This window comes from Sphaeramia orbicularis, chromosome 17, assembly GCF_902148855.1.
Source record: "Sphaeramia orbicularis chromosome 17, fSphaOr1.1, whole genome shotgun sequence".
Classification (NCBI taxonomy): domain Eukaryota; kingdom Metazoa; phylum Chordata; class Actinopteri; order Kurtiformes; family Apogonidae; genus Sphaeramia; species Sphaeramia orbicularis.
The window spans coordinates 27,802,058-27,828,754 of NC_043973.1; the positions used below are offsets into that span (position 1 = coordinate 27,802,058).

The 26,697-nt window shown below is 40.7% G+C and overlaps 1 protein-coding gene across 1 annotated transcript; it reads left to right on the forward strand.

The window, feature by feature from the left end:
- Positions 1–4,731: 4,731 nt before the first annotated feature.
- On the forward strand, positions 4,732–26,697 carry wnt9a (wingless-type MMTV integration site family, member 9A). Its single transcript, XM_030161457.1, is given in 4 exon segments — positions 4,732–4,937; positions 17,601–17,860; positions 19,976–20,238; positions 22,820–26,697. Coding segments are annotated over 4 exon segments (1,242 nt in total). The 3' UTR covers positions 23,333–26,697.

The following is a 26,697-nucleotide window of genomic DNA, read 5'->3' on the forward strand; positions in this document are numbered from 1 at the left end:
TGACTGTGAATATTTGAACTCGGTGCAACAATTCAGATCTGCAAAGTGTATCATTATTTCTACATGTTGATGCACCTGACGGCCTGAAAGCATTCTGTCTGTCTGCATGCGTATCCTGTGTCTTGGTCTACAACTGCAGTCCTCATCATCTTGTTGGTGGGAGTCTTCGATCACAAGGTTTTTCCTCCGAGGGACTCAGATAGTTGTGTTAGCGCTGAGGTCACATATTAAGGCAGTGGGATAAAGCTCCAGAGACCAGAGAATAAGAAGAGACAACGCAGCTTTAATTACAGAACCAGCCCCACGTGTCATATTAGGGTGCAGTGTTTTCCATCAACTGCCGAGAGACGGAGAAAGGCTTCGTTCCTCCGGCTTCCTCCAGTGTCTTCTTGTCTGACACTTTCCTCTGGGTCAACCAAGGTCAGGATCAGCTAAGAGGAGGACTGACTGCACCGACTGCAGCTGCTCGGCCGGACTCTGTCTTGTTTCATTAATGCTAAGTAAAGCAGATCATACCATTCCATCAACACCACCTGCTGGTCCAAAGCATGACCCATTCACTGTATATCTACCATAACGTCTGTCTATACAAAGCAACCTGTTCTTTCCTGGCTTGGACTCTTCGCTTGTCACTGCATCTACTGTTGAGACAATGTCATGGATGTAAATGAAGCTGGATGAAGGCTCGAAAGATAGAAAATTGTCTATAAACACTAAGGGAAACCATAATGAAAACAGCACAGCTTTTGGATTGTGGTTTGATATTGATTGTTTTGCAAAATGCCTTTATTTCACCTTAATGTAACCCCCCCCCCCCCCCCCCCCCCCACACACACACACACACACACACACACATAGTTTTCGACCTGAGCTAATTATTTCACCTTACAATAAAAGTATTTCATGTTTCCTCCAATTGTTCCTCCCACGCTGCAGCAGCAGTGATGTGCCTAGTTAAACATTTTCAAGAATGGACAAGCCACAACATGCTCACATACAATTTGGCTCAAGTGTGTCATAACACTTCACTGGAAAATGTGCAAAGACAAATGCACAAATTAAGCAAATAGGATTAAATCCCACTATGGCATTTTCTAATAGTATAATGCTCCTTCTTCTACTGTTTTTTTTATTATTATTTTTTTTAAATTTCTGTTAAAGTTTAAGTCTTCAGTTTTTCAGTTCAACTTTTTACAAAACCTTTACTTAGTCGATCTATTGTTATAAGCTGTGAAAAAGCTTTGTACTTTGAGAAGCAATATCTGACTTATTTCTCTCTGGGATGCAATCAGAATATCAGGAGACTTTGACAGTGATTCTACTGAGGTTTAAAGAAAAAAAAAAACAAAACAAAAAACCCAGCCACCTCTCCAGCCCTTGAAGACGGAGCTTTCCTGAATCCTGAGAACTGCACATGGAGCACCCGACGCCTGAAACAGCAGAGCGGCGCAGACGCACCGTCAGCCTCCAAACCTAAGCCACAAATTATGTCTGGTACATGGAAAAGATCATGTGGCCCTGCAGTGGAGTAGGGGTGGTGAGAACGAGGAGTTTGGTGGTAACTGGGTTGGGATTGGACGGATACGATTTACATTCCTCTTGAGGGATGTGATATCAAGACAAGGTCAGACCAAGGCTAATATATACGACTCTGAGGAGAGGGAGGAGGAAACTAATCTGAACGGCTCTTTACTCAAACTGTACTTTATAGAAAACAATACTATATGTTTTTAATAACTGACGGTTGCATAACCTTCATATACAGTCTTGCATCATATTAATCATTCACTGTTTGAGTCAGATCAGACCCATATGTCCATGCAGAAAATGCCTGCTTTTAATTTTACAAAATGTTTACCCAAAATACCCACACTGAAATGTATATTTGCTGTTTTGAGCGCATTTTGGGAGATTGCACCTTTCAAGGAAATACCTCAAACTCCATCAACATCCTACAGCGCATTCCATCTCATTTGAATCGTCGGTGCACAGAAGTATGTCTAACCTCAATGCCCAGAGGAACCTCATTGTAATTGCAAAGAAATGTAACACTGCAGGCTAGAAGTCTAATCTGAACTGAGTATTCTAGTCACACTTGGACCTGAAACTAAGTTGACTTTCCTACAGCGTTACTAAAGGGTTCTCAGTAACACTTGATATGGCTGTTTTCGGGAGGATCTATAATATTCACATCCAAGTTGCATTTTGTTCAAATTACATGCGCATTAGTTTTTTTGAGAAAGAATCACAAAGAACCGAGGAGGGTAAGGCAGTATCTCCGACAGCAGGGAGGGAAATACTCTTGACAGCCTAAAGAGATTAGTGTCCATTACCAAACAAATTTCTGCTACCACCTACAACACTTATGACAGCCCTCAGTTCAACCCTCATAGGAGTAGGGGAAAAACCACACGCTTTTGTCCTTATGGCCGTGTTCCCTCGACACCAGAATGAAACAAGCTCTGTTTTCTTGGTTGCCTGGTCTGAGAAGAGGGGGCGAGTGTGTTTTAAGAAGGGTGTGGGAATCAATTATCCCACTCAAGAGACATGCAGGACCAGTGGGTATTGCTCAGGATTAGTGTCCATTCTAGTCATGTACTGACAAACCCTCCTGCTGATCTCCTTAAAACCAGGTGTTATTAAGAAGCAAGGCCCTTACTAGGGGCCTTTAGGCTTTTGAATAACTGCCCTCTAGGAATGACTGACAAGCTTATAACGTTAAAAAAAGCACATTCCAGCGCTTTCATGTGCTCACCTGTAAGAATAGTCAAATGATATTGAATGAGATTTAAAAGTGAAATCATGCAAACAGCGACGTTAGCTTGGCCTAGTCTGTTCCTACGTGTATTTACGGTCTTCCTTTGTGAAAACAGTCGTTTATATTTTAATTTTAGGATCTTAAAGAGTCAACCTGTCATGCGCAACAATACTCAGATTGTTTTATAATTATATGCCATCCAAAAGTCAAATCCCGACTTATCTCTTGAGGGTAGTGATCATCAGAGACTCAATATCATCTGAAACACGCAACAGTAATTATCAAACCCGCTGGCTTTAATCTGTAATTTGAGATGCCATTTTGTTTGCACACAGAAAGTAAAAACTTGGCCCATCTGTAGCTCTGATCTGTGGTGAATGTGTTTGATATTGCTGGAAATGAATAGACTTCAACCAGAATGCTGGCAGGAGCGCTCCCCAGGTGTAGCTGAGAAAACCTGGCCCCTTTCCCAACTTCAGATACCTCGCTCTCTCTCTTATAAATGCCAGAAATCAAGGTGTGTGTGGACACAAAAGATGTCAGGTGGTAGCTGAGCCACTGAAAGGTGTTTACACAGGAGTTAAGTAGGGTTGTCCCTGACTAAAGAAATCCTGAGCTGGCAAAGTCTGAGGATATTATTTACAAATCAAGAGGTCAACTTAGTCAACAACTCTGTATTACTGCTTCTCACTCAGTGTTGCTGTCAAACTTAGAATAAATCTGTCAATATTTCTGTCACGGCAGTTAAATGACTCATACTTTCAACTACAAAACAAATGCTTTTACAATTTGTTGTTATTGTAATAAATCAAAACAGGCTTTGTGTGTGTGTATGTAGACGTACTATAATTTTCAGCAAATCCTATGTGCATGTTAGAGAGGCTTTTCTGTAACAATCACCAAATGTTTTGGTAATCTTCAAATCTTATGCAATCAATGCGTAGGAAGAGTAAATATTTTTCAAGAGTAGACCTGCCAAAAGGTTCAGATTACTTGCCAGAGTGATTGATAGTTTGCCAATTGATTTATAGTCCACAATATGATATTCTGCAAAGTGATTAAAAGGTTTCGTCTTCAGTTCTTGTGAAATCGCCTAAAGTTATATTTGTGGACAAATTTGCTTTCTTCATTGTGAACTGCAGGTGAACTCACCTCAGTGCATGTGGTTAAAACAACTGATCACCGTGTCTCTGAAAGACAAGACCAGACTGATATTTAACTTTGACAATCTTTAACGAAAAACAACCAGACAGAAAGTCTTTCCGTCCTATACGATGTGAAATACGAAGTCGACAAAGACATACAGTAACAACTTCAACTGAGTTTTGACATTGGAAAAGCAGTTTGGATCACATGTCCGTAGAGTGAAACAGATAACAGGGGTCAGCAAATGAAGAGGCAAATTCCATCTCTTAGTTTCAACAAATGTAAATGTATCTTGTTGAAATTGTCAATACAGAAGCATTATGGAAGCTGATTTGGTGAGCCCATTCGTTTAACCTGATGTATAACAACCAAACATTTATCATTTCCACTACATTTCAGAATGCACTATTTCCTACCAAAATGTTTTGCAGTAGAGCCAGAAGGAACATGACATTGAAAAACTACACAGTTCTCAGTCTCACACAATGCACAGAATACATTTACATTCAGCAGGATACTGAATTTATGTTCATGCTGCCTAAAGACTAATACATTCTTCTTCTTTTAGTTGATTTAACCAAATCAGGGTTTGCTCATACTGGGAATAAACTGCCACTGATTGAAGATAAACATGTTTTTAAAACCATATAGTCCAGACCAGCACCGTTTGTCGATTAAACTGCCCACAGACCAAACACTCATAAAATAAAAAGACAATGGAGCAGATTTATGAGTGTGTAACTTGAGAGTGCATTATGAATCAGTTGACCAGTCTCGGAGTATTGCCATACTACTCTCTCTCTCTCTCTCTCTCTCTCTCTCTGCTGATGGGAGGAGCGCAGTGCAGCTCCTCTCTGTATAAGAAGTGTTGAACGTTCAACAAGGGATTTTACACAGCTACTCAGGAGAAACGAAATGATCTGCCCTGGAGCCGCAGCAAAATGCTGGATGGACACCTACTCCTGGGATGGTTATCGTTCACAGTTATAGTGTGTCTTCTCAACTTGCCTGGACCAACCGCGGCGTATTTCGGGTAAGGACTGTGCGTATTTGCGCGCGTCTGTGCGTCTGTGTGCGGATGCTGCTCTCATTGATTTGATTGGTTGAAGCAGGTAATAACTTTTTTTTTTTTTTTTTTTTTTTTTTTTTACGTTAGATAGTGTATGCAGATAGTGAGGGGGGCTAGAAGAGTGATTTGGATGTGTTTTGCACATGTGTGGATTGCGTTAATAAGTGCGGGTCAGTGCGGTGTCACTTTGGAGCGCACAGCTGGTGGTGCAGCAGGTTGTCTGCACATGATCTGAAGCTGCTGGAAATGATGATTTTTTTCCCTCTTCTTTGCGAATAGCAGTGTCAGCGGGTGTCTGAGCCATAGTCTACAAAGACGCATCTATTATAGGTAGTCTCGGAGTAATGTTGGCTGAGAAGACCCCCCCTCCAATTCTTTCCTTAACAATTGAGCCAGCGCCCACTGTTTAGGAGCTCCTGGCATGTCTGAATGGCAGGTAGCGGGCCGAGTGATTATTTTGCTGAAACACTTGTAAAATCATATCCTTAGTCGACTCTGAAAACAGTCGAGGAGCGAAAGGTGAGTGTATATGGTTCAGACTCAACAGCTGGTAACAATAAAGCAATCTGACTGACTGAACTGGTGGCCGAAACGTCTGCTCAGCTTGCACAGAAAATTCCCCCATCCAGCATAAACATCACACAACTCTGGCACTGACTTTTTTTTTTTCTCTACTGCTTCCATCAAGATTGAAAAACAGTTGGAACACGTGTTAGGAAATTAATCTTTAAAATTTAGCGTTTCATGAATCATGTCATATACACAATAATGTTTAATTTAGAAAGCTCGTAAGGGTGTATATTTCAAAGTAAGTCATTCCCAGGGAACGCCTTGGATTTTAGGTGTAGCCCACTATGACCTCCACTTCAGAATGGCTGCTATAATGCACTCAAGTCCCGTTTGTCTGCTCACAGGAACCTCCATTCTCAGTTTTCTTTCACTGTGAATTGCAGCTGTGAACATTTCCACTGAAGGGAAGTGAAGGTCGTGCATGAGGTCAGCATGTCAGGTGGAAGAGCAGCCATATTTCACCTGTGCAGGGACTTTAATGTAAACTAATAGAGAAAACACCTGATCTCCGGGGAGACAAATTGTCAAGATGTGACAAAATCTGGCTCCATTTTTGCTGTTTTTGTTGTAACTACCTTTTATCTGTTGATGGATGTTGCTGGAGCCCCCCTCTGCTGAAAACAGTGCAGACTTGCTCAAAGACAAATGGCTGCAGACTGTGGAGTGATGACACTTGAGGTCTTTCTAGCAGAGTCAAATTTATGGTAGGTATGGGTGCTGTGCAGGATCCAGGAGGGTTAGGTGATCTGGGAGCTGCAGTTGTGAATCTGTGAGACTCTACAGGAAGTGTCCCCTAAAGGCCTGTTGTGACCGGTGTGCTTAAACCTGCCATCTTGTTTTGGTGTTATCTTCTTTGAGCTGCCCTAAATCAAAAATATATTTAAAAAAAAATACAGAGAGAACATGAATCGTGGAAGTAAAGTCCAAAAACATGTGCAAATATACCATGTTGTTTTAATTTACATCCATTTTGTCATGTCTCTGGGTAAATGTTGTTCTCCTGGGTGTTGCACTAAAGTGTTGGCACTCATTTTTGGAAAGTGGGTGATGCAGACATACTGTATGGCACCTGTAATAGCTGGAAATGTGTCAGGCCTTCATGGTAAAACGTCATCATCTGTAATGGTCATGCAACTATCAAGCATTTTCTCTGTCTCTGTACTTGATTTCAGTGCAGGACAAGCATAACCCTAGGCTTTGTTGCATTTGTCTACCTTTCTGGAGCAGTGTCACCCTTTGGCAGGCAGTGTGTATTAAGACTGACATGCCAAATTGGCACTCACATCGACTTTAATGGTCCTAATGGTAATGCATATTTACTTATTCAGTTAGCACTTGTTTTCAATTCCCTCTGTCAGTCTGTTCTCTATCTATGGCCTCAGTACTGCAGAGAGACATGTGGTATTACAATACTCCAGATTTATTATTCTGTGGCCCAGTGAGAAGGGAATATGAATGAGTGTCAGTGAATGATTTAGCCCTGCAGCTGAGGAACATGAAACATACTGAAAGAGCCGCGCAGGTGACACAGATACAAAATGTGACTGCCCCGTGGCCAGCTTCCCAGAAACCCGACACCGGTGACACTCCGGCACAGTCCTGCTCGGCTGTGACTGCGGGACGTACTAACACAAACCTGTTCAAATAAATATTCCACAAGCACGAGGCATCCTAGGGCCTCCTGGGTACTGATTTACTCAAAATAGAGGGTCAATGTTGCATACCCAATTTCCAGAGTGCGGTGGAGCGTAAGTGTAACATAAACACAATCTCTCCTGCCCATAGTCTGCGCAGCTGAGGGTGGGGTGGGATTCCTGGCGTAGTCAAGCACCCGCTTAAATTGTCATCCTTTGCCACAAGAATGTGAGCACTCATTTTCTTTCCCTCAGCCTGTTGTGGCAGGTGCTGGTTCTGCTAAATCTGTTATCATCAGACGTTGAATCAGACACTTCAGAGGAGCTTTTGTTACTTGACTTAATAGGTTGTAGCACCTTGATGAGAAATTGTATAAACTGTCGAAGAAGGAAGCGACTTGTTTGCTTAGTTGACCCCAGCGGCTCGATCGTGCCATTCGAGACGATTGCATTGGTTTAAATTTGAGTTTTGGTAAAAGGCATGTCATTCTGTGGTCTTGTAAACTGAGCTGAATGCGAGTCCTAACACTGAGTCAAGAGTTTGTTTTTATTTAGTTCATGTGCGACATATACAGGAAGGCTACCCACAGTCATGCAACTGGGATTTACCAATCACCAAGGAATTGCAGCATCCGGAAGAAGCAAATATAGTGGTTGCCATTTCTTGATATTTAATTCCAGCAGTATCTTTAACCTGTTTATCATGAGTTCGTTCTTGGAGCAGAGCTGATGCCTTTTCAGATGGTGTTATTGTTTTCAGTGCTCCATTAGGTGAGGCAGAGTGCCAAAAACAACAGGCTAACAAATGAGATGTGTGTAAATTTACTGAGGAGGAGTGATTTTGAAGCATGTAGCTGTAAAAAGTGTTTTATCACTTGGCTGAATTGGTTCCTGGTGTGTATCAAACAGTAATGTTTCAAGAGGCCTGATTTCTCGTGAACAGAGCAGAAATGTAACAAGTTGTTATTTAAGTGGCTCCATGTAAACATTTCCTTCAGTTCCCTGCTCTTTCTCCCCTCCCGTCTTCTGGTTTGCCGGCCTCATGTGCGTGCCGGCATCCCTGCAGTGGTTTGTGGGAAGCTGCTGGGTGATTACCACTCATTAGGAGCAGCACAGTTAGTGTGGGCTCAGGCTGGCGTTGGCTGGCAGACAGTGGTGGCGGGCGTCTCATTACCAGGCCTTAAGGACTGATTAGCCCTGACGTGCAGCAGGGCGGGGAGCACCACTGATAGAGGGATTTCCCAACTTCATAGGATATCCTGTGGCTACAGCCACACCTCAAAGGGTATCACTTTACCGTGAGCCAAGAAGATAGGATTCTCTCAGCACTGGCATTGTGACCAAGTAGCGTGGTGAGATCACGCAAACCGGGGGGCTTAGATAACCGGCCACATGGCCTCCGAAAAGAGAGAGCTTTGTTTTCTTTATATTTCTCTTTTATACATCCGGATTTGAGCTCAGCCTTTCTTTGCTGTGAGTACTCTGCTGCTGTGACATCCATGTGGAAAGGCCTGCTATGCCTGCAGATGCCACAGGGGGGTGCAGGGTCTTCTGAGACTGCAAGACAGTCCTCAATCAGCATTTTGTAACCTTTTTGTGTAACAGTAGGAGAGTGGGAAATTAAATGTGAAAACATCAAATGTAAAAGCAGCCAGCTCTGTGCAAAAATAATTTCTGAAAGGAAAACATGTCTACGTATGTTCAGTTGTGGTCAACCTGCATGACATGTACAAAATGTCTGTCAGCTTTTGCACACGAAGCAAAACATCACTTCTGTGCACAGAATCTCATGTGCTCACCAAACTGAATCATGCACAGCATTACTGTTTATGTTACAGGTTGAATCATCAAAAATGCAGAGGTTGGTACACACCTTTGTTTTGAAGGTTTCAGTGGTGCCTGTAGTGGGTTGTTATAGGGCTCATACTGTATAATAACATGGTTGTACTGAATATTTCTGAAGATTACATGGTTTGCTGAGGGTTTTAAAGTGTGTTTGGCCTGCTCACATCCGAATAACTTCTGGTTCTGGTGTCATCAGCCTGCCGGGGAGACCGCAGCTAAGACGTATTTGATTTTAAATGACGGCAGCTCCAGCTCATTCCCACCAGTCAGCTGTGCACTTCATTGGTGGACAGTCAGAGGGTACGGGAAGGAAACTCCCATTGAAGGAAACTCTTGTTGGTAACGCTGCAGCACATATGATGATCTTTGCAGATGGGGTTGGAGACATGGGCAATTTGCAAAACAGGAAAACTAATATAGACTCAAGATACTTTTAGTGGTCAGGCATTGATGAGATGATGCTAGTTAGTGTGACCGCTATGTCCTGTGTTTTCCATCCTTGACCACAGGCGAGTTTCTCTGCCTAGTCTGTGTGGACGGAGGAGAGACGTTGCACTTCAAAAGTGCCAAGATTAGCAGATTGACAAACCCTCAGTGAAGGTTTTGGTCTACTGGAGGATAACTGTGCATTTTGTCTGTCTACAGTTATGAAATATTGGCACGTATAATCCTTTGTGGAATATAAGCCTTTTGTAGCAGCAGCCATGAAATATGCCTTTTAATGTTATTTGCTTATTTCTAAGGTTTATAAAGGACGAAACAAAGGGCTTCATACCTTTGAAAGACTGTAAGGATAGATTTTCTTTGCATTTATCAGGATGATTATCACACATGCACACAACCCTATAGAGGCCTGACCTGACTTGCACTCAGATACTCCATTTAAACATGTGTGTTTGCCAAATGGGTGTTATTACAGAGACTAAGGTTTATCCCAAGAGGCATATTTATCCATAAAGCCCCAGCATTAGTTTGAGAATGGACACAGTTAGACATACACTGACATGAATGGGCCTAGGCACGGCACTTGATTTTCACAGCAATTAACCCCGAAGGAGTTTTTCTTTTTGTTTTTCATGGTGAAAATAACTCATTTGCATGACTTTCTCCCTCTTTAATTGTCAGTCAGTTGTCAAAGAGTCAAAGCTTTTTTTCTCCAGGCAAAAAACGAGCTGTGTGTGCGTGCACGGAAACCTGCATGCTGCTGGGGAATATTTGTGTGATGAGGCAAAACAACAACACTTGGCACATTTTACTTGTAAATTGCTCTCACAACGAATGTTTTAGCAGTAATATTTAACAGCAGATGACAAACAACAACCTGTTAATTTCAACTTTTTCTTATTTGGCGTCTGGAATAAATGGAAAAGAATCATTTAGTGAGGAAAAAAAAACCCTCTTTAATCAGTAGCTTGACGTTACTGAGGCATGAGTGATTCCAAACAGCTACTGTTTTGTTTTGGAATTTGCGGTTTGACTTTGCATGCTTAGTTTATTCACAGAAGTGCTTTTGCCCAGGACCGAACAAACTTGACATGGGCTCATTTAAATAATATGGCTGCAAATTTGCACCAGGTTTAGAGTCAGACTGGTTTTGCTCTCTCACCAAATAACCATAGTCTGAGCCTTGTGTCGGCATGTGCGAATCAGGAGCTGAGTACAGTATGTGTGCCTGAACGTGTTTGGTGCGTCGGGGCGCTGGTACAGGGCTGTTCTGTGCCATGGTGTAGACTAGAACAGGGAAGTCATGCGGACACTGCTGCGCGCCCAATCTGTGCCAGTCACACAGTGACTATAACTGAGCTGCTGACCTTAGAAGCCTTGAGTTCTCACATAGCAGTTAAACCTCTTATCATGCCCCACACTCCCATTCCCAAACCCAGGTCCTGAAGTCCTACTGCTCAGCTACCATTTACTGCTGTGGATTAAAAAATTAGGCTGAACGGTAACTTTTCCCATTTTTAAAAAAATATAAAGTATTTCAAAAGAAAGATATATTGTTAAAACAACATGTGTGGGAAAAATTGGAGCAAATACCGTGAGCGATGCTTAACTTGTACTAATACGTCATGTCGTTCACTTAAGAATATCAAACGAGAACATGTTCAGTCACTTGACCGGATCAGTGGGAGTAGTCTGACATGGCCTGTGTGGATTGTAAATGACCAGAAAGGACAGCAGATGACACAACATTGGGTCATATCCTGTTAGGTCATACATGATAGCAGACTTTCCCCCCTTGCATTGTGACTAACAGAGCTTCTACACATTGCGTTACATTCCTACAAAGCAGAAAGGCTTATTACTCAACGAATAATGACTTACAAAGTCTCAGGTCGGTACCACTTTGTTTTCCGAGTCATTTTGTCATGTTACTGCACTGTGTCAGCCACAGCATGCTAGGAGTAGTCACAACACCCAGTGCTTTCAACCACTGACTAATCTTATCTTGGCCTCATACATAATCATTTACACTTTCCCCTATTTCTGGTTTTAATGACTCGGGGAATGAACGGTGTCACTGTGATTGTCAGGCAGAAAAAGGCCATTAAAAATAAAGTTCACTACTGGATTTCTGTTCTTATAAAACTCTTTGGAGGTGAACAATAGCCTGGAGACTCCTTGTACCAGAGAGTCATTCGACACTGAATCATGGTTTCTTCAATTATTCAGGTTTAAGCTCTAGAGCACATTGTCAGCCATAGTTAGAGCGGGCCAGAGGGAAAACACCACACACACTCACATTCCTACTACCTCTGGCATGGCCTAAGCTGTGATACACCAGATGGGACTTGGGCAGGGTGGTCTGAAGTTCATCCAACATTTCTGAGAAAAACACACACTTTTTTCCCCCCAAAAGGAGCATTTAAACACTGTGAAGGCAGGAGGAAAAAGTGAAAGAGAGAAAAGGAGATCAGCACTGGCGAGTTTAATTTCCTAGAAAAACTCCCCTTTAATCTTTTAATGTACACAGATTAATCTCAGGTGAGGCCGGTAGTTTGTCTTCATGACAGTTAAGCTGTTCCAGGACACATGTTCTTGTCTGTCATTGTCTAGTGTAGGTTACCTTCATGGACAGCCCTGGTTTTGTCTAGAGGAGGCTTTGTTTTGAGCCAACAGCTGGGGCGGAATGATTGGCATTCGTTTATAGTAATTGACCAGTGGGAATAGTGGAAGTTCGGAGAAGAGGGAAAAAAAGAAGGCAAGGGGGTTGGTAATGATCTAGGAGACACCAGACCACACAACCGGCAAGTTCAGGCTGATGCAGAAACTGTGGCTTTGTGCTTTTTCTGCCTGGGCGCGTTCAGCCACGACTGACTCTTCTAGGTGTTGACTTAAGGTAGTAAGTGCCCATTTGCACGTGCACATGCACACATGTATACGGTGCATAGACAAACTTAGCCAGCACCTGTTAGTCTTATGGGGAGGGGATGATAAATAGACACTGGCCGAAGATCGCCAAAACACAGGCTATATGCACTATTGTATCCAAAGGTTGAATTAATAGCATAATGAAGATAAACAACATGATAATCTAGTGTGTTTGTCTGATATACACTGATTTTGATTTTGACCTTTCAAGACATGTACCAAATATCTACAGTTCTGCTCTGAATTTCAATATAAAATTTAGTTGGAAATATTTTCTGCAGACCACCAACTCTATATATGTAGCACAGCTGTTAAATGACTTGCACCTATAAACACCTTTAATTTAGGATGTCTTTAGAAATGGTGCTGCGCTGTGAGTGGAAATATTGCGATCAGAGTCAGAAAAACTTTTAAGGCAAGTATGGAGTTTACAAAGTAATGAAGGCAAACTCCACCTGTAAAACCTGTGCATGGAAAATTAGAATAAAACTTAACGTAACCTAATAATGAAGTAAGAATGACACAAAAATCCAAAAAAACTGGAAAATATACAAAAACTACATCTGAAATTGCTGTTTTACAAATAATCACAAATCCGCAAAATATATTTAACTTCACATATACAGAACATATAAAAACAGGAAAGTCTTTTTTTTTTTTTAATTGTCTAATTGATTGATTAGCTAATTGTTTTAGAGCTACATCTAATGTTTGTAGAGTTTTCTGCTTGGGCTGCTTCGGTCTCCTGAGATTACTCTATACCACATGGACTGAGCCTCTTTGTTTGTACAGTATATGGTTGGGTGAGTGTGTGGATAACACCGGCACCTACAAAGCCCTATAGGTTTGTAACATATACACCCAAAAAACCCTTCTACCTTCTAATTATTGTTACTGCAGGAGTGATAATATGTTTTCCACCATCTAAGAGTTTGGTTATTGTTCCGCTTTGAACGAATGTAGAAGGACCAGTTTCCAGTTGAGGGCCGCTTTCAGGACTTGAACGTAAAGTCAGAGCGGGTGTGATGATGGTAAAGTTTAGCGCTAGTCAATGATTTCCTCAAGGGATCGACACTGAGGCTCCGCAGTGTGAAATGAAGCGTTTTCACTGAACCCGCTGCATTGGAAAATGTATATAAAGTAGATGTCATGGCCAATGGGAGGTGCTGACAGGTAGAGAGAAAGGCCTAAACAAACTCCAGAGTTACTAAATGAAAGACAGTGGAGGAGGCGCAGCGTGAGAGTAGGTCAGGGATGTCTGCGGGTGTGTAGAGGCAAGTGTGTGAGTGGAAAAAGCAAAGCTGAGCAAACAGCAAGAATCCCACCTCACGTAGGATAATAATGAGTTTTTATACTTTATGTTGGTGTTATATTCCACGTGTAATCGGTGTTGCTGTGCCAACACCTCAAACAAAAACACCTTCAGAAAATGGTCCATGATGTGAAACCACAGGGTTACATGTTCTTATGTCTTCATTTAAGACAAAGCAGAACATGTGATAGTGCTTATAGTACTTCACTTTATCTTTTAATAAGATAACCAACAGCAATGCATTTTTATTTATTTATTTATTTATTATACGTATTATATGTAAGTATTTCTGGTTATTTACTTTATACTGTAAGTCAGTTGGAAGCTACTATAAGAATAAATTTAGATTAGAGGCTGTGGGAAATCATTTTAGCTGATTGATTATTGTATAATTTGCAAATAAGTCACAACAAATGGTCATATTATATAAAAATAATATAATGGCTTAGATTTATATAGTGCTTTTCTATCAACATATTCAAAGCACGTGCATTGGATCCATTTTTCATTCACTCACACATTCACACACTGGTGGAATCATATGATTAAATGTTTCAAAATGGTCTTACTTGATCCATAAAAGTCATCAGTTACAGCTCAGAAATGCTGTGTGTTATTCCAAAGTGGCACTCTATAGTTGAGGTTTAACTGAGTTGACGTGTGCTTAAGTTCTTCAATTTTTCCTCCTGAAAGCATTTTATTTTTTGGAAAGCACAATGATGATTTCTGTTCCACTGCTTTGGATTTAGAAGTTGAAATTTGTATGATTTGTGCCATTCTCTGCAGGATTTTTGACCCCCCCCCCCCCCCCCCAAATGTGTTGAATAAGTTACGGCTGAGTATAAACAGCAGAAACAGTCACTTTATTGCACATCACCGTATTGGAATGCGTGACTCTTGTGTAAGTGTAACAGTGGGGGTCATGGTCAGCCATCCAGAAGAAAATGTTACCTTTAATTTCCTGCAAATGTGGGGAAAAAAAGAAGTGACTAATATTAAGTTTGCTTTTAATCTCATAAGCATTAAGAAGCCTATCTACTCATAAATAGGACTTTTTATATAGGGTGAAGAATTGAATTTGGTGTACATCTGTGATACCATTTGATTATTTTCTGGTCTGCCACGCAGTGGAAACATGCAGCAGCCGGTAGTTTCTCCTCTGAAGACATGAATTGTGTCTCCATTCTCACATCGCTTGTCTTTACACTTTGCCCCCTGGCTGCCTTAACTAGCGAGAAATATGCCTTTGTGTAAAAAAGCCGCAGAGACAGTAGCATGGGGATCAGTGTCATGTCATCTTTGGCCCCCCTCCAGCTGTGCTCAGACCATCTTTTTGTCTCAGACAGGCAGACGTCACATAGACAGTTGAGGGCTGTCATTCTAATGGCCTCTTTGTTTTGGCAGGCATGTGGGCTTTTGGAAGATTTGACGTTGATACGCGTTACTATGCATATCTCATGGAGGAATGTGCACGTCATGTTGGTGGTATTGAGTAAATTAAGACCACCATTTGTCAGCTGGATCTCTTTGTTAAGCTATACTTAAATTAATCTTTGTTTGTTTGGTAATTTACAGTCCGATGCAGTAACACGGTGCTTCATGGTACTTGGGGTCTTGAATCTACATGACTTTTCTTCTCCACTGATGTCTTAAATGGATTTAGGCAGGTACTCCACGTGGCGCCATCATTCAATCCCTGACTGCTTGCTTGCCATAGAAATGTTTTGGAAAAACTGTCAGTCATATGCAACATAGTTGGTCATCTGGATTGTTTGTTTTGGCACTTTGAATATATTTCCTTGGCATTGTTAGCATAGTGTATTTTAACAAAGCATGAAACAATTTAGGTGAAAATGCCAGCTATTCACAGAGTCGCAGTTCTCATGCATTGTGTATGCCACTTTTTTTTTTTTTACTCTTCTAGTTTGTTGGGAGAGCAATCTCTGTCAAGACACAACTTGCCAGGTTTCCATTTGAAAATTCATAGCTGTCAGACAAGTTAAGGAAAGGCAAACACACTTTGTAAAAAGGCAACCATTTGACCCAATCTAGAAACAGATCCTGATGCCTCCTCTTTGATTTGACTGCTCGTGTTCTCCTCCAGCCGATGAATATATTGTACAGACAATATCGTGTAACATATGCAAACTATTATATCCTTTGGTATGAAACTGAGGACTACAGGGGAAGCGTTTCAGTCAGTTATGAGACTTAAAAAAACAAATAGCTTGTTGAGGAACTTGTGTGACCTTCTGCTATAGGCAGAAGTGAATATAAGTGGTGACAGAATCCTTTATGAAAAACAGTAATGAAACAAAAAATGTGAGTCGTGTAGATCAGCAGTCAACACTTTTGCTACATTAACCAAACCAGTGTGGACATTCAGCAGGTGCCCTGTACCTTTATGAAAATATTGTAGAGTAATCTCTTTTACACCGCTTGGCTGTGGCAGCTTTCCCATTTGCTGTGGTTATTCTTCAGAGACATGTAGTTGGACATTTTTGTAATGTATTTGGCTTAATGTGGACATTTCACACTCAAGAAGGGAAGGGCAACAAGTCATGATTGTTGACTAAATTGTGCTCTAACTCTTTGATATTCATTTACAGTTCATCTAACACCACAATTTCCTCTTTATCATAATCTTCAATCTAGCATACTGTTTTCTTTAATATTCATTATAAATGTTATGAAGCACAAGATTAAGTTCAATTAAAATACATAGGTTTGCAGCTGAAGTTGTTATATACCTATAAAGCCTATAGTGGATATAAAATGCTAATGTCCTGACATGTTAACCATTAGTGGGGTGTCAATTCCTGCACAAAAGTGTCCTTTAAAGGCCCTATGTTGATTTGCCAACGCACCTTGGCTTGGGGACTTTTGTGAGTTCTGTAAATCCATTTATTCTTAAGTTTCACTCTAAGGGTGTAGGAGGCCAGAAATTATATATAATGAACAACTACAGTGCCAGTCCTGTCAGTTGGTGTGACCAAAATGGTCACAGGCTGACAGTCATGTCCCCTGTGTGTGTTTATGAAAGTAATGCTCTGCTTTCCCCATCACAACCTCAGAACGCTGGTCGTCGGTTTTGCCAGCTATGTGGCAGTCCTCGCTTGTGTGTTTTATATACGCTTCCCTTAAATAAACTGACAAAAGGAGTGCAAGTCTGCCACATGCTCTCTATACCATCTTTAGAAATGAAACTTCTGCTTGTTATATTTGAATGGATTGCAGATTTAAGATCCTGGATACTTCGACTTTTGTATGAGGAGTCTATAATGACAGTCTGAGCATTGCTGTGTGATCAAATCTATACCACACTGCTGTGACCAATATTACCCTCACAGAATATGATAGAAATATTAAACCAAGTATCTACCAGGTAGTGCTGCACATACATGTAGTCTGACTATCACATTACACCACACCAGATAGATGCTTTATCAGTCGTAACATACTTTATAATCTCAATCTCCAGTGTTGAATTTCAAGGTAATAAAATGACAGTGCTTAAATAGTGTGATAAGAGTCTGTACACAAACAAAATAGCGTTTGAAATTTTATGAAAAGAAAGTCCTCTTTCACCTCTGAAGAGAATTTGCTTTATACAGACACGCCTGTGCAGGAGGTTGATTTCAATCTCCAGCAAATGTTGAATTCCCCTGAACATTAACCACTGAACAGCTGAATTCATCTGAACATTAACCAAAGTTTGGAGCATTATATGCACCAGCTGTGCTTCCTGTCCTGTTTATGTAGTATATTTTTACAACTCTTATTGTTTATCCAGGAAGGTCAGCATCCTGCACTTTATTGGATGCTTTATCAGGATGTATTCACTCTCCCCTTGTGCACTGTTTTAACTGATCCGTCTGTGATCTTTCCCTCTAGGTTGACAGGTAATGAGCCTTTATCTATCCTGCCACTGAACTCTTTACCAGAGGAGGTCACGGGCAGGGCCCACTACAAGCTGTGTGACCGGCTCAAACTTGAAAAGAAGCAGCGCAGGATGTGTAGACGAGACCCGGGTGTAGCAGAGACCTTACGAGAGGCCATCACTCTGAGCGCCCTAGAATGCCAGTATCAATTCCGATTTGAGAGGTGGAACTGCACCTTGGAGGGGCGCCACCGAGCCAACATACTAAAAAGAGGTAGGACCATGAAATGGGTATTTACATCCAATCAACGCAATCCTGTTTTTGTGGAGCAATGACGCTTACTGACCCAGTGATGAACCATAACTGGTAGCAAGTTCATAGATCTCTGCAGTGGACATTCAAGAAATTAGTGTACACTTGGAATGCATGATGAGTCACCAATATTTTTTCATTGTTTTACGAAAAATGACTAACTTTAAAGGTGCGGGAGACTTTCGTGACCAATTTTTTTATCAAATCTGTAAAACCTTAGTCATAGCCTAAGTATCATGAATCTGTAAGTCTTTCTGTGATTACTCACCTGAATCTCTTGCATTACGGTGAACAATTTCATAGTGCCATCCACCATAAACAAACCATGTGTTTACAAACAGAGTCGGGAGTTAACTTTTGTTTGAATTTTGTCGCGACGTGCATTGTGGGAAGCGAAGGCTGACAGCAGCAGCGGCAGCGGCAGCAGCAGCGCGACCATATGATATTATATGGATTAAACAAACATGACACGGAAATGGCTGGAGGATTATGCATAGAGGGAAGGGAGCTCCTGCCGTTCCCGCATCGTGTCTTTAGCAGCTGCCGTTGCCAGACAGCGGCGTGAACCGGCGTTTCCCACAATGCACGTCGCGACAAAATTCCGAAGATGCCCGAGTTACCCCCCGGCTCTGTTTGTAAACATATGGTCTGTTAATGGTGGATGGCACTTTGAAATTGTTCACTGTAATGCAAGAGATTCAGGTGAGTAATCACAGAAAGACTTACAGATTCGTGATACTTAGGCTATGACTGAGGTTTGACAGATTTGATGAAAAAATTGGTCATGAAAGTCTCCCGCACCTTTAAAATACCATGAGGTAATATTTTTTGTAAAGAAATGAGTGTATAGACAAGGCAACAACAGTCCCTGTCAATCATCATTTCTGACAAACTAGAAGCGTGTGTTCCTTTTGTTTCGGGATGTTTCTGAGTGTAAACCTTTGGGTATTTTGTGCGTACCTCAAACCATGATGCTCAGGGAAGTCAGGTGGAGCTCGATTAAAAAACACTGAAAGTAGGTGTATTTGCCTACAAGACAATGCTTGGGGATGAATTAACCCATGCACTCAGACATACTGACCTTTTTGCCACAGACGGGAAGTAAGTGCTTCCTCCTGTCAGTGTATTTATTTGTGCTTTATCACATGACCTCCGTGAAACAATCAGAAAATAGTCATTTGTTTCTCTGTTGCTTTCACAGACTTGTTTTTAGTTGAAAGGATTGAACTTTGTACAGCATTTGTAACAAGAAATGTTACATATTTTATCCATTAACCTTTTTGTAATAGTTGAGTCAGATATTGGAATAGATGATATGTAGAGCTCGACATATAAAAAAAAAAAACATTTAAAGGGGTCATATTTTGCTAAACCCACTTTTATTAGTCTTTGGTACATTTATTTGTGTATTTGGACCCTAACAGTTCAAAAAGTTTGAATTTGTACCCTCCAAGTGCTGCAAAGCTATCTTTATATTCATTTTGGCAAAAATCCAGTGGATTTCTACAACCTGTTTTAATTCCTTCTTAATTTGTTACATCTATAACTAGTTACGTCACGACATTTGCACATATAAGGTCACGACATTTGCACATATAAGGTCCCGACTTCAGACATTTCTCCGAGTACGACATAACTGTTTGTCAGCAGCAGCGATTGTAGTTCATACTGAAAATATGTCCAAACTTTGAGCCGATTACCTAAAATTTGTCGGTTGAACGGGACAGAGCAGCACAGTCAACAACCTGGAGGGGGTGGGGCATGAACTGGTTCATTTGCATTTAAAGGGCCAGCGCTCAAAACAACCTTTCTGGTGTCATTACTCAGAAATAGAGTTGAAGATGGACCTGTGGAGTTGAATTAATGAAGAATTCAAACCTAAGCATAGCATTTACAGTTTATGCAGACCACAGGGAAATGTTTTAAAATGTATAATTCCATTTAAAAAAAGCTAAATATCACTCCTTTAAATTCATTCAGTCTGAGCTCCATAAATGTACATGCATTTCCTTACTTTTGTAAAATCTGCAATCTAACATTCTATCCGTTCTTCCATTGTGACCCATGGCTCTGCAGGATTTAAAGAGACAGCCTTCTTATATGCCATCTCTTCTGCGGGCCTAACCCATGCGATGGCCAAAGCTTGCAGCGCAGGCCGCATGGAGCGCTGCACGTGTGACGAAGCCCCGGATCTGGAGAACCGCAAGGCTTGGCAGTGGGGAGGCTGTGGAGACAACCTCAAATATGCCAACAAGTTTGTCAAGGACTTCCTGGGCAAACGCTCCAACAAGGACCTCCGCGCACGCGTGGACATGCACAACACAAATGTGGGCATGAAGGTAAGCCTGTTGAAACAGAAGACGATGCTTTAAGGGGCATTTAACATGTCAAACCCAATCTATTCATTATGCATAACACTACTCAGCCTGTGAAATCACTATAATGTCCTCTTTGGTGATGAAGACAGCTATGTTTGCAATGGCTTATTCGCTTCAGCGTTATCACGTCAGTATTTCAGCTTGGGTCTAAAGGCCCCAACTTTTAAACAGAAAGCTTACTTTACAAACTTGCTACACTTGGTAGGGAGAGTAAAACTTAAGATAAAAAACATGTTGCATCAAGGGAAATGTAGGATTTTAACATCCTAAAAGTCAGGATATCTGGACATTGGCGCAATACTAATAAGTGCAGTACTAAATCTCTGAAATAGCACCTCCCATTTCAACTTCCAATTCATCATTAGAGCCTATCTGTGACTTTGTAAGCAACAGTTTACGACCAACTGATAATTTGTCTGAAAACATAAAACTTTGTCTTAAGTTAAGCAGCTGTGAGCGTTCATGTACACTGGGGTAATGTTTTAGGGGAAAAAAAGGAGGATTAGTCAAAGGAACGAAACAATTCATTATAGTATACGGTACTTTTCTAGCAGTATATCAACTCCAACTGTCACATTACTTTGCCTTTTTATTGAAGTAATAATTTCAACGAGTGATAGCAACAAAAGAAATGAGGAACAACACACACACATACACGTGACTAACCAGGACACAATGAGTTTATACGAGGTCAGAGTTCATTTGGAGTCACAGACAGTATTTAAACAGGAATACTGGCTAATTGCTCACACAAATCAGTTAAACGGTGGGAAAACAGTGATAATAGAGTGGAGGCTGAGTTCTGTGCAATTATGTACATAAACAACAGCTTGAAGTGCCAATCCGTTTGGCACCGTATCCCGGATATACTGCACAGCCGTATCTTTGGTTTTGATTTTATAAGACTGCTATTTAAACAGCAGTCTTGTACAAATGCTGGTACATAACCATTGTCCAAATATACCATTAAAATGACCAAAGAGGAATTGAATATGACCACAAGTGAATGACACTGACAGAGTTAGACATTCGACATCCAGGGAAAGTTAAATTACTGAAGAAATATTGTACAATTTCATATCCAAAAGCTAAACCTAAACTGATTAAAATAATTGCTACTGTAAATTTGGTGAAATCCAAAAGTGCTCATTAGTCAATATTTGGTTTTCTCTCTCAGATTAGATAGGCAATGACTCTGGCACAATTCAGCAATTGTTTGTGGTGAGCAAATATGGGTTTTTCATCTTGGAAGTGATTTTAAATAGTGAAATAAAAAAGAAGGAATGGCCCCAATCAGTCAAGCCAAAGCAAACTAAACGTCTGGAATCTGTTACTTTTACGTGGGTTTTCTCATATTGTAGCCATTTTCGTTTTGGTTTCAAAATGAATTATAGCAGAGGCACGCTTCCCAAATGTTAGCAGACACAAACCTTTCCCAAAAGCTCTTCCTTTTGAGTCCGACTGTCCAAAGTCCAGGCTCTAGAGATTTAATTTGTGATAAAAGATTTACAACACTGTTTTTGCTCTTTCTGTTGATTTGCACATATAGTGAGGTGCACCACATTCAGGCTAAATTCCCACACGGAGGAGAATACTGGAATGTGCTAGCCTCTGCACACAACCCCCCCCACCCAAACTCCCCCTACTAGTATTTAAAAGCTGACCTAGCGAAATTTTCTTGACCTGCTGGTGTGATGAATATGCACTTCCTGTTCCGAGATCTCTTTTACAGTCCGAAAAAAGGACTAGATGCTATCCAAACCTCATCTAAGACAATGTGTTATTGTCATTGATTTTCACTCACACGCTGCTTTGGACATTGCGGTTGATGCAGCACTGAACTCTGGCTGACTGCAGAAAGGTCAAGTACCGTTAAAATAACACCAAGTGGTCTTTTTAGCTGACAAACTGTGTTTCACTCGCAATTATGTATGATTATGTATGACGAGAGATTTTACTGACTACCTCTTCTCTTCTCAACTGTTTGCTGACTATTTACATTGAAGGATGAGATTATTACCTTGTGTCTGTATATTACAAGTCCCCCTTTTTCCCATGTGTTTCTGGAAGGGACGTCTCCTTTAAGATGCTTCATTGCAATAACCTCCTGTGACTCATCATCATAATTACAGTTATTGAGTTGAATGAGTTTAATCAAAATGCCATTCATAGTTATAATGCTAAAGTGAAGGCTTTCTCTAATTATTATTCATCTTCTGTACTATAAAAAGTCAGACAAAATGTTATATTGTCATTTTTGAACAATGTTGATAATTGCTCAAAGCAAAAATTGAAGCCTCTGATTTCTCCCTGTTATTATGATATCAAAAGCAGCAGTGAATGTAATAATTTTCCATTGTGTCTTGTTATTCCTCCCAAACCACTTCACTCCACCCCTAATCATCTAATTATGAGCATATCTGGGCAATTTGGCCCTTTGAAATGCTGCTTACTAAACAAAGACACATTATTTTTTGTGACTCTTATTACATTCCTTTAATGTTTAATTGTGGTTAACAGTATTACTTTGTCTTTGAACCAGGTAATCAAGGCTGGAGTGGAGACCACTTGCAAATGCCACGGTGTCTCTGGCTCCTGCACCGTCCAGACCTGCTGGAGGCAGCTACTGCCCTTCCACGAGATCGGCAAGCAGCTGAAGCAGCGTTACGAGACCTCCGTCAAGGTTGGCAGCTCCACCAACGAGGCCACAGGGGAGGGAGAAATCTCCACGGGCCGGAACCAGCAACAGCAGCAGCAACAGCCGCAACAGCAACAGCAACCCCTGCCTGGCCTGAACGATCAGATCCCTCGTACTATGGACCTGCTCCACATTGAGGATTCGCCCAGTTTCTGTAGACCCAGCAAGTACTCATCGGGCACTGCAGCCCGGAAGTGCTACAAGGACAAAAACTGTGACGCTATCTGCTGCGGGCGAGGCCATAACACGCAAAGTAGAGAGGTGACCCGGCCCTGCCAGTGCCAGGTGCGCTGGTGCTGCTACGTTGAATGCAAGCAGTGCACGCAGAGAGAAGAGGTTTATACCTGCAAAGGTTAACCTCAGTCAGTCCCAATCCGACCCTATGCGAAAAATGATGGTCTGGGGGAGAAGTCATCGTTTTCATCCATAGTTTGGCTTTCACTGTCGGAACAATGTTCTGCAAACAAAGGAGAGCGAGCCGATGGAGAAGCAACAAGCACTTTGAGGAATTTCTGTGAGTTGGGTTTCAGAGGTCGCCTTGTCTGGGGTATGCCAATGTAAAAACCCACTCAGACAACTGGGTCAACATCTCAAGCTTTTTGCCACCATGTTGCCTTGAAGAGAGAAAGCTTTCCTAAAAACTATATCTATATATATTATTGCATCTTTACACAAGAAAATAACGATTAGCGTCCAGTTAAAGAGGATCCAGTTCAAGCACAGTAACACCAACAGACTGTTATTTGGGGCCTTGCCCAAAGAAGAACTGTGTGTATGTGTTTTTGCATTTGTCGTTCTTTACATGTGTGTTTGTATGTGAGCACATGATATTGAGGCGGAGTGAGTTCTAATGACGACACTTATGGCAATGAAAACCATATTCAGAGACTGCTACGAAAAGACAGGGTGTAAGAATTATTCTACACGCACATATTTACACTCAAACACAAGGTGTGTTTGCATATGTATGTTAATAATTTCAGTTATATTGTAATGATATTATACAAGCCACTTATCTAACTATGTTAAAACAAACCACTAACCACACAAATGTTTTAGGTTTGTGTGCTCTTGCTCGTTTTTCTTCTTGATTCATTCTGACAAGGCCCTTTGGAAAGCAGCACACTTATGTTCGTTGTCTTGCTGTGCATAATTTATAAATCCTTTGGGACTATTCCTTCACAGGAAGAAAAGAAATCAAATTTGTTCTTGTAAACTTTTTTTTTCTTTTTGAATAATATAATATAACAGGAAATAACTAAACCAGTCAGTTTAGGCTATTCTCAGCCTTGAGCAAACCAGTGTTCAGGGAATAACTTAAACCACTATAACTATTTGGATGAAATAGGCAAAAGTTGTGCAAATGCATTGATATCCAAGTTGGAACAGTGATCGCTTGACCTGCAGACAAGTCCACGTGTGACTCAGACAACCATTATATGAAAAAAGAACAAAAAAACTTCAACGTGGGGCTCTGCGGAGCTTAAATCTACTTATTAGGATATTATTTTGTATAACGTTTAATACTTTGAAGTTGTAAAGAAAACTGTGGAGAACTGGAGGAATGTAGCCCCCTGCCATTTCACATCCTTCTTTCCTCTTCAGCTGCCATGATTTGATTGAGCCATATTCAGTGTGCAGACACGCAGCATATGTAGTAGGAGCTGCATTGGTTAGTCCAAACAGTATGGGGCAACTGAGACGGAAATCGAACTTGATGTTACTGCAAATTTGCTCAAGTGAAGATGAATGTGTCAGCCTCATAGCTAATATAAGTATATTTTGTAAGACTAATATTTGCTTTATGTGTTAAGCAGATTGATGTCTCGATGCAAACTTCGGGGTTCCACTAATCTGCCGTCATTTAGTTGCAGCAGAGGTTGTTAATTTATCTTTTCATATTCTGCAACATACTGAACCCTATAAACTACAGTGACAGTTAAAGAACAAAGCTTATGACTTTAATGTTATGAACAATGGCTCTCTTCACACAAACAATGCAGATAAAAAAAAATATTTCATTGTAATCTCAGCATTTAGTTTCTGGGAACATTATGTTATATACTATAAGATGTAAGACCTTATATGCCTTGTTTTAGATGGGTGTGAATTAACTACTGAGTGAGGGACCCAGCTTTGTATTATAGCGCCATTCACGCACTGAAGCCCAAAAGCCCTTTAAAGTATTTAAAGACCTGTATTTACGGATACAGTGCAGTGCAGTTTTTAATTGTAAATAGTAAAGGTTTCTTCTCCTGTGGTAAAGAGACAAAAGTGAGGCACATGTTCATCTCTCACAAGCAACAGAAATTGGTAGCAATAAGAAACGTTAGGGTGAGACGTAGCGGTGGTGAACCATAAATACATACAGCAGATAGCTGCTGGAGCGAGACGGTGACAGGTTGTAATCAGTGATAGCATCATGCAAACATCCTCAAACGGACGAGTGTCAGTGTTGTCGAAGAATATTACCACAATATCTGAAAACAAACCACAGTATTTGTCAGTAATATCATGCTTGAGGAGGAGAGCCTCGTATGGGTTATTTGTAGTGAGGAGACGAATTCCAAGCATTCTGATAAGAGGAGGCATGCCAAATAAAGACTGGTCAAAACATATACATAGAACTTTGCACGCTACATGGAAACCATAATAGCTATGCTGAGACTCGAAGCATAAATGCCTGCTTCCCACAACTTTTGGTGTGAGTGTTCTCCACACATCACTTAGCCTGACACTGAGGTTCTCTACTATTTAATAGGTTCAAACTGGTAAACAGACAGGAATACCAAATGCACCACAAGTGCATTATAAGTTGTCTATAAATTGTACATAGGCCTGAAATTTCTCCCAAGAAAGAGGAGCATGATGCAGCCGTTGGTCAGTTTTTAGATGACGATGTCACAGTCGACCATATTTTCAAATCCAAAACTCTGCACTGTTTAGTCGTCAGTGGATCATGTACAAAATTCTATTTTGTTGAAAAAATAAAAGATAAATTATTTTTAAATATATTATGAGCATGTGTTTAGTGTAAATAACGTCAAAGACTAAATTGATTTTATATCCTGTATTTTTACTCTGTTTTTCTTTTGGGTGTTTGTTCTGTTTGGGGTGGAGGCTTCAAGAGCAGCGTATACTTTAAACCTACGTCACTTCGTATCGCAACATTTGCTGTTATTTAAGCACTAACAAATCTTAACAAATTTAGAATCAACTCACATTTTATTTCATCACATGCTTGTCGAGACATTTCTGAGAGTAGTCATACAAAATTACACAAATTACAATATTTCATAGGATTTGATCTGTTTGTATAATCTACTACTTTATGAAGAGTCGAGTGTCGGTCACCGTATGATCCACTACAAACTGATGAAGACCGAGTCAGTGTGGAGTGGTTTATATCAGCTTCGGATCACTTTACATGTCTATGTACCTTTTTGTTTTTTTGTTAGGATTTGTGCTGTGCTTGTAAAAACATAGATAAATCACACAAACCATGTATTACCCTTTGTGATGATACTACACCAACAAAACTTTGTCCATGTTCACTTATTCATGTCTTATGGGAATCCTAAATTATTTTCCTCTACCTCATGTGTATAGCTTGTAGGTATAAACAGATCACAAATGACTGGTAAGAATGTATTTAAGTTATTTAACATCTTTGTATAACAAAGGCGAAAAAAATCTGAAATAATAAATGAATTTTTAAATGA